The sequence below is a fragment of the Theropithecus gelada genome, chromosome 4, assembly GCF_003255815.1.
Source record: "Theropithecus gelada isolate Dixy chromosome 4, Tgel_1.0, whole genome shotgun sequence".
NCBI lineage: Eukaryota > Metazoa > Chordata > Mammalia > Primates > Cercopithecidae > Theropithecus > Theropithecus gelada.
The window spans coordinates 46,509,404-46,528,435 of record NC_037671.1 but is presented as its reverse complement, the minus strand read 5'-3'; the positions used below and the strand labels follow the sequence as shown (position 1 = coordinate 46,528,435).

At 53.1% G+C, this 19,032-nt stretch overlaps 1 protein-coding gene across 3 annotated transcripts in view; it reads right to left on the bottom strand.

The window, feature by feature from the left end:
• TMEM63B (transmembrane protein 63B) overlaps nucleotides 1–19,032 on the bottom strand; it is a 29,617-nt gene that overhangs the window by 4,248 nt on the left and 6,337 nt on the right. For all 3 annotated transcript variants that reach the window (XM_025383333.1, XM_025383334.1, XM_025383332.1), the window contains exons 2-18: nucleotides 17,605–17,787; nucleotides 17,255–17,334; nucleotides 16,985–17,023; nucleotides 15,860–15,950; nucleotides 13,465–13,502; nucleotides 12,345–12,487; nucleotides 12,195–12,246; nucleotides 11,595–11,703; nucleotides 10,869–10,939; nucleotides 4,668–4,748; nucleotides 4,090–4,213; nucleotides 3,207–3,340; nucleotides 2,942–3,079; nucleotides 2,648–2,801; nucleotides 1,637–1,743; nucleotides 1,299–1,385; nucleotides 979–1,044 (exon numbers count right to left, since the gene is read on the bottom strand). In XM_025383333.1, coding sequence (XP_025239118.1) covers nucleotides 979–1,044; nucleotides 1,299–1,385; nucleotides 1,637–1,743; nucleotides 2,648–2,801; nucleotides 2,942–3,079; nucleotides 3,207–3,340; nucleotides 4,090–4,213; nucleotides 4,668–4,748; nucleotides 10,869–10,939; nucleotides 11,595–11,703; nucleotides 12,195–12,246; nucleotides 12,345–12,487; nucleotides 13,465–13,502; nucleotides 15,860–15,950; nucleotides 16,985–17,023; nucleotides 17,255–17,334; nucleotides 17,605–17,763 — 1,673 coding nt within the window. In that variant the 5' untranslated portion in view covers nucleotides 17,764–17,787. The remainder of the gene's footprint in view (nucleotides 1–978; nucleotides 1,045–1,298; nucleotides 1,386–1,636; nucleotides 1,744–2,647; nucleotides 2,802–2,941; nucleotides 3,080–3,206; nucleotides 3,341–4,089; nucleotides 4,214–4,667; nucleotides 4,749–10,868; nucleotides 10,940–11,594; nucleotides 11,704–12,194; nucleotides 12,247–12,344; nucleotides 12,488–13,464; nucleotides 13,503–15,859; nucleotides 15,951–16,984; nucleotides 17,024–17,254; nucleotides 17,335–17,604; nucleotides 17,788–19,032) is intronic.

Sequence of the window (19,032 nt, the reverse complement as noted above, 5' to 3'; positions counted from 1 at the left end):
TCAAGACCACCTAAGGCTACCAGATCGTTCAGGAGAGAACCGTCCAGGATCCCCAAAGACAACTCAGTGAGACCCTCAACCCAAAGGCTGAGCCCCAGGAACACCCAGAAGATTCCCCCACTATGACCATAACTCCAGTTACCCCCAGAGTGTGACGTGAACCTCAGATACCTCCACAAACAAGCTTTGAGACCCTTCCCCCGACATCTCTGGGGGAGCCCAGGAACCTTTGTCAGTGCCTGAGATGCCCCAAGTGTGAGTCAAAGATCACCACAGATGGCCTAGAGCAAAACCCCTAGAGTCTGTGCCCACAGCCATGATGCATGACCCTTAATATATCCTCACATGATTCCCAGAGAAGATGCCCATACAGAACTCCATCGGCACCCCCTGAATAAAAGCCTGAAATGTTAGAGATGTTCCCAGAACTTGTACCGCTAAACACCCCGAAGTGTAAGTCCTTTAGCACCCCTGCCACAGACACCCCCAGAGTTATAAGGCCAACAGCCTTCCACAGATACCCAAAAATATGGGCTCTAGAGACCTTCAGGGATACCCCTGGTAGCCTCCAAGTCACTCCCTAAGTATGACCAAGATCTCACTAGAGATGGCTCCCCAAACCTCCGAAGTGGAACTCCAGAGACGCCCAATGTTAGTCCCAGAATATGGGTACAAGATACCCCCACAGAAACTACCAGAATGTGGACCCCCAAGCCCCAAATCTACCTTGAGGGTGATCTTAGCATCCAGACAGTTAACAGAGAGTGAACACCAACACAGACCCCAGGGACTTCTACCATGTATACACACCCGAGACACCTTGTGGGTGCCTGTGGGGTAACCCCGCCAGATCCTCTCTCTTCTTCCCCCTCCAGGGGTTGGAAGCTCTGTTGCACCCTCCCATGGCACTGGCAATGTCTCTCAAGCATACCCATCCCTGCCGGCTGGTCTCCTTCCCCAGGGTCCCCAGTCACTCACTCAAACCGAATAGCTGCCTCCGCCAAGAATTTCTTATCAAAGAGCCAGCGGAAGAAGAGGTCCAGGCTGGAGGGAAGCACAGGAGAGATGGGGTGGGGGCTGGAGTGGTGCAGAAACACCAGGGAAGGGGGAGTCCCTCCGCTGTGAGCCACTGGGGAGACTCCTGGACATGGGGTGGGTAGCTTAGGAGGCCTGGGGGTGGCCAGGTTTCCCATCTTGGGCCCCTTGCCTTGTAAGGGAGGTAGGGAGCCCGAACTGCTCTCCTCTCCCTGTCCTGCAATCCCCCTACCCTGGCTCCTCTCCCATCCTCCTCAACTCACCTGCTCAGTCCCAGCGAGGGCAGGAGCAGCACCATGAAGATGAGGAAAGTGTAGCACTTGTGCATGGTGGTCCTGTTCTCCCCAGAGCTGGAGGGAGGGGAGCAGGGAACGGTACAGGTCAAGGGAGCCCAGGCCCCAGACGTGCTCCCCCAACAATGACAATGTCCAAGGAGTGTCCCCCGGGAAGAGTGGGCCTCCCAAGGTGAGGGTGCTGGGCACTACCCCTTCCCTGCCAGCTGTGCGACTGCCAGGAGCCTGAAGGGCAAAGTGCTGCCCCGTGAGGACGGGTCATTGAGGGCAGGCCACAGCAAGGTGTGGTGTGAGTAGAGGCACCTTACCGTGTCCAGTGGGCTTCAAAGAAGGCTGAGTAGTAGACGATGGTGGGAAGCAGGGCCGAGAAGCACCACAGCAGCAGGGTGGGGAAGAACTGGGTGATGATGGGGTTCTGCAGCAGGGCACAGGGTGTGTCAGGCAGGGCAGTCTAGGGGACCCAGGTGGCTTTGCTTATGTGTCTCCTCCTCAACTGGGCCCTGGGCCTCACAACTGTCAAGGCGCCCATGTTGGAAGTCCAGAACATCTGGAGGTCTGGGGTGAGGGTGGGGGCCAGGGCCATATGTATAACCCCAGGGTGAATAATACTGAGAGTCAGCATTTGCTGAACACCTACTATGTGCTAAGCACTGTTGATGTACTTTCCATGTTTTCATCCTCACAATAATGCTGTTACCCCATTTGACAGATGAGTAAACTGAGGCAAAAAAATATTCAATAGCTTCCCTAGGTAGCAAACCATGAGGTAGGGATTTGAATCCATGCAGTCTGGGTCTTATCTATTACGCTATTATCACTGCTTGTGATTTGCCAACTGTCCTTCTTCAAACTCTGAGGTTCTAAAGAGGTATGCTCTGTGCATGGCAGGAGGGGTGAGGGGAGGCTAGGCGGATGTGCATGCCACCCTACTGTCATCGGAGCAGCCCTGCTTTTCCACATTGGGTTTCACGCTGATAAAGAGATCAGAATCGAAGTCTAAAAGCCACTGATCTAGTCGAACCCTTCCATTTTTTCAGTTAGAAAGACTGAGGCATGAGGGAAGGGGACCTCTCTGAGATCAGGACTAAATGCAGGCTCTCTCTCTTCCCTGGGTGTTTCTCCAGGTGTTGCAAACCTAAGGGTGACTCCTCTGAGGGGGAAGGTGGCAGGGAGCCCAAGGGAAGTGCACACAGGGGTTTTTGGGAGCTTGTTGGTGGCAGGGGGCTGGAAGAAGCAGAACGGGCTGGGAAGAGGGATCAGGGCCTGGTATCTGTGTGTTGTGACCCAGCGTGGAAAGTGAAAGGGGCACGGGGCCTCACGTTGAGGTACTCCACAGGCTTGGTGACGTTGAACTTGTCCATGGTGGTGATGATGATGGCTGGAGTGGTGAGGAAGAAGAGGAGGATGAAGAGGACGACATTGATGACCAGGCAGCGCAGCCACCAGATGAAGCCTCGGATGGAGAGGTGCTCCCTGGAAAGGTGGGGGGCAGTCACTCCAGGGACCAAGGGCAGGATTGGCCCCCAGTGACACCAAGACACTCCCTCTCCTCCCCCTACCTACTGAGCCCCCCCCAGGCCTTGGAAAGCCTGCCCTGCCACCTGTGTGCTCACCAGTAGATGTTCTGGGGGTCGGGGGCGTAGGACACGGTCCAGTTGGAGATGTGCAGGGACTCGCTGCAGGATGAGGGGCGTGGCTCCCCGCGGCAGGTGCAGCCCTGGCATTTACACACGTTGAAGTCCTTCAGGATGCTAGAAAGATGGGCACTGGTAACCACAGGCCCACCCGGAGGCCACACTGCTGGCAGAAGGCCATGAGCACAGGGGTCAGGGAGCCCTGGTGGGCTGCTCAGGGCCGAGGGCCAAGCTGGGGACTCACATGGCGGTGATGGTCTCATTGTGGAAGGTGACAAAGGCCATGCCAAGAGGCTTCTCATTCACCTTCTCCTTCTCCCGCTTGTAGTCTTCCTTCAGCTTCTGCTCCAGCTTTGTGTAGTACTCAATGGCCTCCACCTTTGTGGGAGGGTTAGGGCCAGGGCCTCCAGTTGGAAAGCCAGGCCGGGGCCTGCAGCATCCAGCCCACACTGACTTGGGGCTTTCTACAAGCCAGGCACTGCTCCACTAAGCATTTTTGTTTTTGAAACAGGGTCTCGCTCTGATGCCCAGGCGTGAGTGTAGTGGTAGGATCTCAGCTCACTGGAGCCTCAACCTCCCAGGCTAAAGTGAACCTCCCACCTCAGCCTCCCGAGTAGCTGGGACTACATGTGTGCAGCACCATGCCTGGCTAATTTTTGTATTTTTTGTAGAGATCAGGTTTTGCCATGTTGCCTAGGCTGGTCTCAACTCCTGGCTCGAGTGATCCACCTACCTCAGCCTCACACAGTGCTGGGATTACAGGCATGTGCCACTGCACCCAGCACCTCTAAGCTTTTTTACATGTATTACTCACTTTACCCTCACAACACTCTCATAAAGTGGGCACATTAACCCCATGAGGAAACTGAGGCACTGAGCAGTAAGCAACTTGCTCAAGTCCCCAGAGTCAGTGGGTACAGCACAACATCGCCCTTTTGGCTGACATCTTCTAATTTGAGGTTTGAAAACCTGGTCGCTGTAGGGACATCAGACAAACCCAACAGTGGGAACTGAGGCTTCAAGGATTCCAGGGACAGTTGGGGACTCACTGAGGGCAGGGCCCCAGCCTTGCCTCCCCAGGACCAGTCCAACCCCTCCCCAGACTCAACAGCCAGCCTGCGTCATACCTGCTCACAGCCTCGCACCACGCAGCAGCAGAGGTGGCCGCAGGGCTTGGGGTTGATCATGGTGGGCACGTTCTCTTTGCTCTGGAGGTTTGTGAAGTACAGCTTTCCCCGCTCGGCCTTCTTCCTGTGGGACCCAGATGTCTGGTCACCTACATCTGGGGCTGGGGCTGGCTCAGCTTGGGGGTCATCTAGCTTACGCCCCAAGGACAGGAGCTGTCTTGTTCTTGAATTTGTTTAGGATACATGCTTCAGATGTGGCCACACCCTAAGGTCTCCCCACCCATCCCCAGAGGGCCAGAAGTTCTTCCTGCAGGCTGACCTAAATTTCTCATACTGTAGCCAAAGAAGGGCATGTCCTCAGATGCAGTGAGGACCATGGGCCCCCTTCCCCTCACAACAAACTCTAACCTCCAGGCCTTGCTCTTTCCAGAGCTGAATTAACAGGCCTTCCAAAGAGTTGGATTAAAATCAAATGCCCTAGGAAAAAATCTAGCAGGGGAGCCTGTGTGGTAGCCAATATGTCCTCCACAATGGCAGGGGGCCCTTGGTGTTTCCCTTCCCTGCCCGCAGTCCCTTACCTCTCTGCATCGAGGAACATGAGGCGAGCCACGTTGTAACACGGGCGGGCTTCGAGAACTGTGCAGTTGGGGTAGGCTTCCCTGAAACACAGTCCATGTATCATCTTGTGCAGGGACCCCACCCACCTGCCCCTGACTTTCATCCAAGACCCCATCACCTTCAAGAAACACATCTCCGGCTGGATGTGGCGGCTCACGTCTGTAGTCCCAGCACTTTGGGGGGCCGAGGCAGGAGGATCACCTGAGGTCAGGAGTTTGAAACCAGCCTGGCCAACATGGTGAAACCCTGTCTCTACTAAAAATACAAAAATTAGCCGGGCGTGGTGGCACACGCCTGTAGTCCCAGCTACTCAGGAGGCTGAGGCAAGAGAATCGCTTGAACCCGGGAGGCGAAGGTTGCAGTGAGCCAAGATCACACCACTGCACTCCAGCCTGGGCGACAGAGCAAGACTGTCTCAAAAAAAAAAAAAGACAAAAAAACCCCACAGCTCCAATTCAAGCTGCCTTTTTCTTAGTCTACAAAACTGAGAGTTCCCCAAGAATAAAGCTTTGCAGTTCCTCCTCATGCTTATCTGAGTGGGGAAGTGGGAGCAGAAGGCCTGAGCACTGTGTGAGTGCAGGCTGGGCTGACGAACCAGGATGTGTAGGGACACACTGCATGCAGCTGGGAAAGCCTGGGCTATGGTCTGATTCCTGTCCAGGGCTGTGACCTTTAGGTTGAGAGAAACTGCATCTAGTCATAGGCTATATACTTCCTTAACTCTGTTCCCAGAAGACCCGGTCACAGCCCAGCACTTAGCCTTGACCACAGATGGACCTCAACCAACCCATAACCCAGTCTACCAAATGATCTCTAACTTTGGCCCAAGATAGAAAAGAGATTGATCCTGACCCCTGACCAGGGTGAGGGTGACCTCTAACAGTGGCCAAAGACTGAATCTTAAGCCCACCCTGGCCAAAGACTGACCCTAGACTTGTTACCCAGACCCACGACTGACCTCCTAACCCTGACTCCAGATTCATCCCTACCTTGACTTAAGAGAGAAACTGTCACTGACTCACTGGTACCTGGTACTGGGCAGGACTTGAAGAATGCTTGCTGAGTGAAGGAATAGTTCATTTGTTTGTTTGTTTGTTTGAAATATTTTGAGATGGGGTCTCATTGTATTGCCCAGGCTGGTCTTGAACTCCTGGGTTCAAGTGATCCTCCTGCCTCAGCTTCCCAAAGTGCTGGCATTACACTAGTGAGCCACCATGGCTGGCGGGAATAGTTTCTTTTTTTTTTTTTTTTTGAGACAGAGTCTCACTCTGTCACCCAGGCTAAGATGCAGTGATGTGATCTTGGCTCACTGCAACCTTCGCTTCCTGGGTTCAAGCGATTCTCGTGCTTCAGCCTTCCGACTAGCTGGGACTACAGGTTATACCCAGCTAATCTTTTTTTTTTTTTTTTTTTGTATTTTTAGTAGAGATGGGATTTCACCATGTTGGCCAGGCTGGCCTCAAACTCCTGACCTCAGGTGATTGGCCCGCCTTGGCCTCCCAAAGTGCTGGGATTACAGGCATGAGCCACTGCACCCAGCCTAATAGATTTTTTTTTTTTTTGAGGTGGAGTCTTGCTCTGTCGCCCAGGCTGGAATGCAGTGGTGCAATCTCAGTTCACTGTAACCTCCACCTCCTGGGTTCCAGCGATTCTCCTGTCTCAGCCTCCTCAGTAGCTGGGATTATAGGCATGTGCCACCATGCCTGGCTAATTTTTATGTTTTTAGTAGAGATGGGGTTTCACCATCTTGGCCAGGCTGGTCTTGAATTCCTGACCTTGTGATTCACCCGCCTCGGCCCCAAAAAGTGTTGGGATTACAGGTGTGAGCCACCGTGCCTGGCCAGTAGTTCGTTTTTTTGTTTTTTTTTTTTTTGAGGCGGAGTCTCGCTCTGTCACCCAGGCTGGAGTGCAGTGGCCGGATCTCAGCTCACTGCAAGCTCCGCCTCCCGGGTTCACGCCATTCTCCGGCCTCAGCCTCCCGAGTAGCTGGGACTACAGGCGCCCGCCACCTCGCCCGGCTAGTTTTTTTTTTTTTGTATTTCTTAATAGAGACGGGGTTTCACCGTGTTAGCCAGGATGGTCTCGATCTCCTGACCTCGTGATCCGCCCGTCTCGGCCTCCCAAAGTGCTGGGATTACAGGCTTGAGCCACCGCGCCCGGCCAGTAGTTCGTTTTTAAATCTGATCACGCACTGTTCTTTGATCCTAATCCTTAATCTAGACTGAGTCCCCATCTTTTTATATTTTATTACAATTTTATATTTTTTTACAATTTTACAAATTACAATTTTATATTTTATTACAATTTTTATATTTTATTACAATATATAAAATATAAAATTTTATATTTTATTACAATTTATATATTTTTTTACAATTGAACACAGTGGCTCATGCCTGTAATCCCAACACTGTGAGAGGCCGAGACAGGAGGACTGCTTGAGGCCAGGAGTTCATGACCAGCCTGGGCAAGAGTGAGACCCCATCTCTAAAAAAAGAAAAAAAAAATTGAGCCAGGTGTGGTGGTGAGTGCCTATAGTCCCAGCTACTCAGCAGTCTGAGGCAGGAGGATTGATACAGCCCAGGAGGTCAAGGCTACAGTGAGCTGTGACCACACCCCCATATTGCAGCACTCCAGCCAGGGAGACAGAGTGAGACTCGGTCTCAAAAAAATTTTTTGTTTTAATGAAGGACCACCAAGTATTGAATGCATGAGTTACTGCTCTAAAGTATTAACATAGACCTCATAAACCCATGAGAATTTAGAAACTTAAATCTGGGATAGGGTCCTTGAAATGTACTTCCCAGGAGGCTAAAGATCTTTCCTCTGATATTGTTCCTCAAACCGTTTTAGGTTTCCCCTTTGGAAGGGTCCACTCTCATTCTCACTAGACTAATCTCTAATCCTCTAAATCCAACCACACAGGCCCCTTGATCTGCACACAAGATAGTCCCTAATTGTGCTGAGACAGTCCTTCAATCCAGACAGACCATAGACTTGGACCACAAGCCCTGCCTAATCCTGACAATGAGCTCAAAGGCTGTCTCTTACTCACCATATACCCAGCCCTGTCCCAACAGCTTGTATATAGTAGGTGTTCAATACACATGTGGCAAATGAGCAGATCAATGAGATGGCTACTCCATCATGCTCATCCCAGTGATCCAAAAAACTCCAATTAGGACTACAGTCTCCCTTAGCCCTGCTTATAGGCTGACCTCTCCTAAACGAAACTATAGACCCACCCCTGAAACACAACTAGGATCTTGAGCTTCCCAAGGGCACGGATCAGGTTTGGTTCTACTCTGTCTCCCAGGCATGAAGCACATAGTAGATGTACAATAAATGTGGGCTGAATGAACAGACGGTTGACTAGTAGGGTTCACTCAGGTCTCTGTTCAAATGCCACCCTGTCAGAGTCCCTCCCTATCCACCCCATCAGAAATAGCAACCCTTCCCAACCCCTCTTACCCTGCCCACTTCCCTGCTGTGGTTTTCTTAGCACCTACCCCTTCTTGACACAGTCTCTATTACTAGTTCATCTGTTCCCTGTCCACCCCTCCCCACCAAAATGTAAGCAAATGAGGGCAGGCCTTCTGTTGTTTACTGCTATACCCCCAGCTCCTCCCCATGCAGTTACATGGTAGGTGCTCACTAGATATTTGTATCAAAACAACAACAACAACAACAACAAGAAAAAAACCCAACACCAGATTTCAATACAAACTGATAACTGATTCCAACTGGATGGTAATATTAAGATGTCACCTAATTCATTGTTACCAAAGATGGTATGAGAAAAAAAAAAAGATGTCACTTAATTCTGAGTACACACTGTCCTTAATCCTGACCCAGAGTGCCCTGTAATGCTGATGACAGCTTGAACCTCAGACAGGACCCCGAACAGTTCTCTCATACTGACAAGAATGATCTAATTTTGACTGCTGTTTTATAGCCTGTATAAGGACTGGGCTTGTTTCTAATTTATTTGTGCCTGGCACATAGAAGGTTTTCAATAATTGCATGTAGTGTGAAAGAGTATCCATCTACTAATGCTGATCACAAACCAGTCCTTAATCTTCTAACACAGGCTCTGGTATCTGACCCTGACCAGATAGATGTTCACTCTCAATCCTGCCCAAACATGATCTCTGATTGGATCACACACAGGCCTGACTCAGGACAGTGAGTGAACTCTGATTCTGGCCAACAGACAGATCTGGGCCTCGGATTCAACCTTGATTCTTTACTTTCTTTTTTGAGACAGGGTCTTGCCCTATTACCCAGGCTGCAGTACAGTGGCGCAATCGCAGTTCACTACAGCATCAGCCTCTTGGGCTCAAGACATCCTCCCACCTCAGTTGCCTGAGTAGTTGGGACTATTGGTGCATGCTACCATGTCTGGCTAATTTTTATATTTTTTTGTAGAGATGGGGTTTCAACGTGTTGTCCAGGCTGGTCTTGAACTCCCGGGCTCAAGCAATCTTCTCAAGGGGATTACAGGTGTGAGCCACCACACCTGGCCTAAACCCTGATTTTGACAGTAGACTGAGCCCAAATCTCAACCTCAGTCTGGGCCATGATCCAGACCAACGTCCCTTATCATGACCACTGGCCAGCTCCTGATTCTGACCACAGACTGACCTCAGAGCAATCTCTGATCAGACCCTGGATTAGCTCCTAAAGCCGATCACCATACGATGAACCCCCTGAGAACTCAATCGTTTTTCTTTTTTTGAGACAGAGTCTCGCTCTGTCGCCCAGGCTGGAGTGCAGTGGCACGATCTTGGCTCACTGCAACCTCTGCCTCCCAGGTTCAAGCGATTCTTCTGCCTCAGCCTCCCGAGTAGCTGGGACTACTGGTGCACGCCACCATGCCCGGCTAATTTTTGTATTTTCAGTAGAGACAGGGTTTTGCCATATTGGCCAGGCTGGTCTCAAACTCCCGGCCCTCAATGATCTTTTATTATTGTTTTTAAGACACGGGGTATCACTATGCTGACCAGGCTGGTCTTGGAACTCCTGGCCTCAAGTAATCCTCCCATCTTGGCCTCCCAAAGTGTTGGGATTACAGGCGTGAGCCCCTGTGCCTGGCCTCTTCTATTTTTTATTTTTTGAAACATTTGAAACAGGGTCTTGCTCTGTCACCCAGGCTGGAGTGCAGTGGTGCAAACATGGCTCACTGCAGCCTCGACCTCCTGGGTTCAAGTGATCCTCCCACCTCAGCCTCCCAAGTAGCTGGGACTACAGGTACATGCCACCACACCTGGCTAAGTTTGTTTTTTTGGTAGAGACGGGGCCTTACTATGTTGCCCAGGCTGGTCTTCAACTCCTGGGCTCAAGTGATCTGCCCACCTTGGTCTCCCAAAGTGCTGGGATTGCAGGCATGAGCTCCCATGCCTGGCCTTATTCATTTTTTACAGTCCCAAAGCCCACTACGGTAACTTATGACTAACTGCATTTGAGAAAGTTTGCTGAGTGAACAGATGCATATGTGAGAAGAGCCCTAATCCTGTGGTATAGAGACCGTCCCTACACACCCCCATGGAGGGGCCCTTCACTCTCATTCCCCACCCTATGAGCTGTGCCCCAAGATGCATCCCTAGCCATGGGGTGACCAGGTGAGTTCCCACTTTGCCTCATTACATCACCTCCCTTTTCTCTAGTTTCTGGCCACCGGACAGTCCTGGAGGTCTGCTCTACCCACCCCAAGACATAATTCCAGAGCTGAAAAAGTCTCAAGAGAATACACAGTTCAAATTCTCCTGGACTCCTTGGAATCCACTGGAAACCAAGGAGCTTCTCCCTGTCATATCTGCACACAAACTCCAGAATGCTGCTTTTAATTTTAAAGAAGGTATGTACGCCAGTGGACCCTGGGTCAACGACCTAGACCCAGTCTGAGCCAGGAGGAGGTTTGCGGGTAGGGGGTTTGAGTGACTCGCTCTTCAAGTTTTTGTCCTCGTTTTCCTGTTTTAAAGGGGCCTATCACCCAGCCCAAGTGCTAAACCACCCTGGAATCGGACATTTCTTCCTGGATCTAATCTTTATCCCACCCATGGCAGAGCTCCAGGTTAGGGTATAAGGATGTTCTTGGAGTTCAAAGGCAGAGAAGGCTCTGCAGCAGGGCTTGAGGCTAGGGGGAAGTGTGGCTTACTCACTCAAAATGCTTCTTGATCTTTTCTGACTCTGCATATTTGGAGATTCCATTGATGAAGAGGGTCCGCTTCACCTGGGTGACAGGGGAGTGGGTTTGCCTTCTGAGGCCTGACCCCAGCGGAGCCAGAGGATGTGGGGGGTGGAGGGCACTAGAGAAGGGTGTTTTGTTTTGAGGGGGTAGAGAAGTAGGTGAGCAGAGGGGAGCAGATGGGGTGACAGGAGGCCTTAGTTATAGATAAGCCAGGTCCCAGGGAAAGCAGGGGAGTGTTTCTAACAGAAATCAGGCAGTGAGCCTAACAAAAGAGCCACGCCATCCTATGCTCTTGAGGGGTTATAGAGGCAGATGAAGGGGGTACTACTTTCAGCTCCTTAGACCCTGAGGACCCAGTACAGTGGTTGGCATGGAGTAGGTGTCTGGTTCTGGCTTGGTGAGTGCATGTAGAAGGGGAAGGAATATTACTATCCTAATGTCAGCCACAGCTACTTCCCCAAGTGCTGGGCACAGCATGGCTGTTTCCGCGTATTCCCCACAACCTTGGGGGAGGTACTGTTGTTATCCCATTTCACAGATGAGAAAATCGTGGCTTGGGAGGTTATGTAACTTGCAGGACGCTGTGCCAGCATTCAAACCCAGCTGACACCTCTTGGGGCTGAGACAAGAGAGGCCTGCAGGGAAGGGAAGGGAAGAGGCTGGGGGCGGGGCAGGACCTGGGCTCTGCTCCACGCACCAGATCATCCTCCTTGTAGCGCATCTTGGAGGTGTGTCTACGCATGCTGTAGACGGTGAGCAGCAGATACAGGAAGGCGAAGGAGGTGTGCAGCCATAGCAGGTTGTTCCTGGGAGGAGCAGAGAGGATACATGGGAGCCACTGGGGCTAGGACACACTCAGATGAGATGCCTCAGCCTGTCAGTGTTAAACCCTTGAGACAGACAGGGCCCTCTACTGCCACCAGCCTTCTGGCACTGACTCCTCACAAGGCAGGCCCACATCCCACATCCCCTAGACCCCAAGATTCTCCCATTCCAATGAAAATGTCCCTGATAGGCCACCTCTCTACACCCTACCCGCTGGTTACAGTGTCTCCAACTGCCCCAGCTGGCCCTCCCTGGTTCCTGAGATTTCACCCTCCTCTTCTGTATCTGGTCATCCTTGGGGGATCCTCAGCAGGCATCCCCCTCTTCTGTCTCCAACTCAAGCCCTCAGGGACCCTCAGCCATCCCTGTAGCCTTTGCTCCCATCAATGCAGCTGCCTTTCCTCTCTGTCCCACATCATGGCCCAGACTCTGGTCATAGACCTTGGCCTGGCCAACCAGCTTCACCTCTTACCCTGATTTCAAGTTGGCAATGGTGGTTCTCCCAAAGCTGTAGGCATTGTTCTCTAGGGGGTGAGAAGAGGGAGAGGATAATGGTGGGGTCAGGGCACATCCCCTCCAGCCCCATCCTCTCTCCACCCTAGCCGTCCTGGCCCTCACTGACCCAGCAGGTCCCCTGAGAAGTTGACAGGCAGCACGATGCCTACGGAGAGGACGCCCACAACCACCAGCAGCCCGATGATGTGCCGCTGAAAGGACAGGTAGTGCACGGCGTCGCCCCCACATTTGTCCCGGATCTCATCATCCCTGCAGCCGTACGGGGTGGACAGAAGAATTAGGTTAGGACCAGGGCAAGAAAGGGGCTGCAACTTGCCTGCCCTGACCCACCCCCACCCCAAACCCACCCTAGCTCCAGCTGATCTGGCAGTACTACAGGGCTGAAATGGGACTTCTTGGTCCCCTATTTTCTGAGGGGAGAAGGGAGCAAGGCAGAAGAGAGGGGGAGGGAGAAAAAGGAGAAATGCATGGAGAAGGGGAGGGATGAAGGCAGAGGACTAGAAGGAAAGAAAGAGGTAAAAGAAAAAAGAGACTGCAGAGAGAGGAAGGGGAAGAAGAAAAATGGGAATGCAGAGAAAAGGGAAGAAAAAAGAGAAATATCTGTGGAGGGAGAAAGAGGAGAAAGAAGGAGGACCAGCAGGAGGAGGAGTGGTAAAAGAGGCAGAAGTGAAGGAAGGATGGGAGGAGGGGCAGCAGCACCTCATGGGTGTGGCTGAGCCTGGTGTAGTGAAGTGAGGTACCCATGCAGGAGGCTTAGGGGAGTGGGTGGCGGCAGTGCTGACCTGTCCCGGCTTCCTGCCTTTCTCAGTGCTCACTGCCTGCCTGCTGGACTCTGGCTGGATCTCCTGAGTTCTGCCTGCTGGACACAGGCTCTGCCTGCCGCTGGCTGGCTGCTCCCAGCCTACTGCTGCCCCCACCCGCTGGCTGCACAGAGGCTGAGGCAGGGGCTCCATCCCTTCTCTCTACGTGGGGCAGGGCAGGGAGAGAAGAGGGCAGAGCGGGCCCCCCAGGCAGGGGGGTCACAGAGGAGATTGTGGGGTCAAGTGAGTGTCCGGGGACAGCAGAGGCTCGGGTCCCCAGGGCTTGGCCTTCCAGAGCAGGGAGGAGGGTGCTGGGCTGGCAAGGAGTGCTAAGGCCCTGAAAGCTGCTGGCTTCTCAATTTTGTAGGGAGATGCCAGGTTCTGAAGTTTCTCTCTTTCTTTAGAGCTTGAAGATGGTCCACTTACTTTATCCTGAAGATGGCTGTCAGCCAGGAACAGAAACCCTGGGGGAACAGAGGGCTGTCAGCGGGAGTCCCCAGCCCACCAACCCGAACCTCTCTTCTCCCTCAAGTCCCACCCATTCTCTTAATTACCTCCAGGCACAGCTTCCACACCCCTCGCTAAAAAAAAAATCCTTATATCCTAGGAACTAGCTTATCCCCAAAAAGGGAGAGAGGGAAGGTCTCAGCCCTCAAAGAAAAAAGACCAACACTAAACAGGGTTATCTGTGAATCCTCATGTCCAGATCTACAGATTTCTGCAAATACCCTGTGGCTGTGTAGGCCAGGGTGGGACGGGTGGGGCTTGGGGTTCTAAGGTTAGCAGGGCCTCCAGACCTCCAGCTAATAAGAGTTTACAATATGGCTGCCAAAAGCAGAGAGGAGGGCCTTGCTGCCTGAATTCCAGCTATTAACCCTCTAGTCTACCCTGGAAGGACTAAAGCCCAGGGTCACTGTGAGCTACAAGATATCTCCCCACCTCCGGCCAGATGTGGTGGCTCACACCTGTAATCCCAGCACTTTGGGAGGCCAAGGTGGGCGGATCGCCTGAGGTCAGGAGTTCAAGATCAGCCTGGCCAACATGGTGACACCCCATCTCTACTAAAAATACAAAAATTAGCTGGGTGTGATGATGCACACTTGTAATCCCAGTTACTTGGGAGGCTGAGGCTGGAGAATTGCTTGAACCCAGGAGGTGGAGGTTGTAGTGAGCTGAGATCACACCACTGCACTCCAGCCTGGGTGACAGAGCAAGACTCCATCTCAGGGAAAAATTGAAAAAAAAAAACAAAAAAAAGAGATCTCCCCACTCCAGCCTCTAGGCCTGTAAAGGCAGAGAGTGGGGATATTCAGGGGAGGGCTGGGCCGAGGGCACCCTGCCCCTAACTCCATCCAGGAGAAAGTCCAGACATAACACAGGATGGGGTAGAAAGGTGCCTTTCAGCCATGATTCAGGACCATGCTACCTGTTGCCAACATCACCTGAGTCTGAGGACTATCTGGATACCTCTGGCTAGCAGGTGTGACAACTTTGCCACCTACCAGTATGAGTCCAACTCAGGAAGCTGAAGGCCATCTTCTGCTGGGACTGCTGGAAGAGCTGCCACCCCTAGGACTTGCAGCCCAAGAGGGACTGACCAGGGCCACCCCATGTCTGAGGATTAGAGTTCTGACTAGGCTCCTCACCCTCATGGAATTAATGACGGAGAGCCAGGCAGGTAACACCTGTGTTTTAGGTCTGATATGAAAGGGGGTCTGGAGTCTGTTATGAACTGCCATTCATACGCCTTTTTGAAAGGGACCACTGCTGGCCAGGCGCGGTGGCTCAAGCCTGTAATCCCAGCACTTTGGGAGGCCGAGACGGGCGGATCACAAGGTCAGCAGATCGAGACCATCCTGGTTAACACAGTGAAACCCCATCTCTACTAAAAAATACAAAAAACTAGCCGGGAGAGGTGGCAGGTGCCTGTAGTCCCAGCTACTCGGGAGACTGAGCCAGGAGAATGGCGTAAACCCAGGAGGCGGAGCTTGCAGTGAGCTGAGATCTGGCCACTGCACTCCAGCCTGGGCGACAGAGCTAGATTCCGTCTCAAAAAAAAAAAAAAAAAAAAAAAAAAAAAAGAAAGGGACCACTGCCACTCAGCTCCAATCCACAAGCAGGTCAACTGGCCCACACGGCCAGGGGTCACCCACCTGCAACCTCCAAGCAACATGACGGATTCTGTTGGCTTTGCTAGGCAGGGCTGGAGGGCTTATTATTTCTTTTGTTTGTTTTGAGACGGAGTCTTGCTCTGTCGCCCAGGCTGGAGTGCAGTGGGGTGATCTCAGCTCACTGCAAGCTCCGCCTCCTGAGTTCATGCCATTCTCCTGCCTCAGCCTTCCAAGTAGCTAGGATTATAGGCGCCAGCCACCATGCCTGGCTAATTTTTTGTATTTTTAGTAAAGACGGGGTTTCACCATATCTCCTGACCTCGTGATCCTCCCGCCTTGGCCTCCCAAAGTGCTGGGATTACAGGTGTGAGCCAAGGGCTTATTATTACTTCTAAAGCCATGACTATGGAAAAAAGGTGGCCTTAGGATTAATCAGCAGAAGTGGGCACAGAACTCTTTGTGGCAAACAAAGTTGGGAATTCACGAATGTTAGGGCTGTGCTAGTTTGGAGGCTGTGACATAGAGGAAGGAGCCAGGAGTTCTGGGCCTGGGGGGGTCATCCTGTGGTTCCCTGGATGAATCACTTTCCTTGCTGAGGAGGAGGCCAAACCAGCATCCCTGACTACACATCACTGAAAGTGAGGGACTTCTCAGCCCATATGCCCTGGGGGTGGGGTGGGGGACTAAGAAGTTTTAGGGAGGGCACTCACATTGTCCCTTTGGTCAAAGTCAACGGAGCTGGATACAGAGGTGAGACGCTCATACCGGTCATGACTGTCCCCGTGCATAGCTGAAGCCACACTGGGGGTGAGGGAGATGAGAGATCAGAGAGCCTGTTGAGTCTGAGTCCCCGGGGAGCTGGGCCGAGTGCTCCAGAGCTCCAGGGCTATAGAAGGCACAGAAGGCACAGGAAGCGCAAAGGCTGAACCAGAGAGGAATGACTGCCCTCTACCCGGCTTCCCTCAAATATGCCTCTTCCTTTCAGGGTGACTCAGGGTGGGGGCGGAGGTGGGCACTGATGCTGGGCAGTAGGGCCTTGAGGGAGGAGGTAATCTTCATCATCTCCCTAAGGAGGCTGAAGTGAGAACGCCAGAGGGCCCTGCAGTTCCAGAGTTGACTGGCAGGGGCTGGGGACAGGCAACAGAGCCAATATTATGCAAAGAGCAATGAGGAGGTGGAGGAAAGGATGGACCAGGAAAACCTGGAAGGGCTGGGAAGACTGGAAGGTCTCCTGGGTGGGGCCCTCCCCTCCCCTCCCCTCCCCTCCCCTCCCCTCCCCTCCCTTCCCCTACCCTCCCGCTTCCCTGACTCCAACAGCTGTTACAACTCCAACTCCAATCCTATAGACAGAGATGACAAAGTGACAAAAAAGCCCATTCTGGGGGGCTCCTTGGGCAGTCCCCCTCCCAGGCCTCCAGAAGAGGTGAGCAGAGAACCCTGGAATATGAAGAACTAGCTGTTAGGTGACAAGAAGCTGCTGGTGACACCCAATCTTGTCTCTACGTGATTGTGCTGAGGATTTCCTGGAGGACAACTCCTCCCCTCCAGCCAACAAGGGCCGCATAGGCAGGGGCACACAGAGAGGGACTTCTCACAGGGAGGGACTTCTCCCAGGCAGGGAGCCAGAGGGAGAGATGAAGGGGAGGTGAGGCAGAGACAAGCTGGGGAGCCCCCTGCTCTGCAAAGCACACCGCCTGCGTTAATCCGAAACATGAGCCTGCAGAGGAGAAAACTGCAAAAAGAAACCAGCAACTTGGCAGGAAGAGAAGAGAAGCGTGAGAGAAGAAAAGGGAAAGCTGGTTTAGTGGGAATGAGGGGGCTGGTGCCCCACATACTATTCCTGTTCCACTCGGTCCCTCTCCTGCCGCCGAAGCCTGGGGACAGAGAACAGACAGGGTTAGCAGAGGTGGGGGAGAGTCCCTGGGGATAGGTGAGGAACAGGGGCCCAACTGAGGGCCCTCATGCCCCCATGCCCACATTGGGGCTAGTCCCTTTTCATCCCCCCAGCAAAGGGGATTGAGAGAGGGCTGGCTCCTTCCTATTCCTAAGGAGTGTGGAGCAAGGTGTGTGTGTGGAGAGCTAGAGGGAGGGTCCCAGACCCTTACCTGTCTGCATCTGTCACCAAGGCCAGCCGCCCATAGTCCCAGGCCACCTTCCGGAGGATAGAGAATAAGAACAGCAGTGCCTGAGGGAAGAGGGGGCAGTTGGCAAGTGCAGAGGCTGTCCGCCTGCTGGACTAGGGGGCAGAAGCAGAGGGTCCAAAATCTTGTCTTAGAAGGGGATGACCCTGGCTCGGGTGAATGGTCAAAGTCGAGGCTTGGGCTGGATGATGGAGACTCCTCCTGCTTAAGCCTGGGAAGTCAGGGGCAGGTGGCAGAGTGGTTAGAGCTGGAGGTGTTTGCCAGGTGTGTACAGGGCATGGATGCCAAGGTAGGGGGTGGCAGCAGGCACTCACAAGGAAGCACATGAAGTCGAGAGCCAGAACGGTGGGGACGCCCCCAAAGGGCAGGCCCTGCAGGACAGTGCTGCGGATGCGGGCGCTGTAGCAGTAGTCCTTGGGGTTGCTGTTGTTGAGGGCCGTGGTGCCCAGTGTGGCCAGCAGAAAGGGCAGCATGGCTGCTACTGCCGCATGGTCCTCCTGGGCAGAGGGTGGAACAGTCAGCTGGGTTTGCCCCCATCCCCTTCATGGCCCAGTAGGGTGGGTGTGGGGAGGGGGCAGTGAGGGCAGATCACCAGGCTGCCTGGGTAGGTGGAAGCTCTGGCCTCTGGAGATAAGGGCCTAGGGAGGGGAGAGTTGAGTCACATGGATTTGCCTTCACTGGCAATCTGGCTATGACACCCCACCCTGGGTATGGGGAACTCAGTCTAGATGCCAGGCCTGGACTGGGGAGGCTGGTTTCATTAAGAGGCTGGTTTCATTTTCAGGAAGGGGTCTGTGATTTTCTAACATCTATCTAAATGCCCCCTGCCCCCGCCACCCCCACACTCTCATTCTTTCAGTCTTAGGGCAGGGGGCGGAGCTGAGCCTAGGAAGACAGGGAGGGGTCTTAGATTTGAGGACTCAGGGTAAGATGAGGGGTCTCCACATCAGGGGAAAATGGGTCAGGAGCCAGCTGCCTCGTCCTGATCTTTTCTTTCTATGCCTATTAGAAAAATGGCACAATTTCATTTGATTAGGGTTTTGAACTCTGTTAATCACCTCTATATAACTGGCTTAGGTTCGACGATGGGTCAGAGTAGGAAGTCAAGTAAATAGCAGTACTTCTGCGTTCGAGTTACCTCCCTGGCCCCAGCCACTCCTGCTTATTCTCATTTCTCTTCCCTATACCGTTCTCCTCTCTTCAGGATCACCTGAGTGTTATGAGTACTACAACTCCCACAGTGCCATGCTCCTGCCTCTAATGCAGGGAAGGCTGGGAAAGCTATGCCCTCCGGCGAGCTTTTCCACTGGCAAAGGAGGGGAGAGTGGGTGGGGAGCCTCTTAGCCTGCCCGGGCAGCCAGGGTGCTGTCTGGTTCCCTGCTGCTGGCCAGCTGCATTGATGCTCAGAGTGGATGGGGTGGGCAGGAGGAGGAGGAAAGGGACAGCCAGCCTGAGTGCCTGGGTTCTCAAAGTGTTTGGGGACAGAACAGAGTGGGGCCCTGGGGAGAATCCCAGGATGGCGGAGAAGTGTGGCCTCAGCAGTGCAGCACTGCCCCACCCATTTTACTGGGGGGTCCCTGGGGGACCCTTCTGCTGACAACACTGAAGCTCTGCCTTGGGGGCGGGGGGTGGGGGAAGGTCCTCAGGGAAGGAAAAGGAAAACCAGACAAAGAGAACAACAAACTAGCAACAGTGACTGCAACTTCGGGAGCAGGGGCCCTTTGCCCCCAGGGGGAATCAGA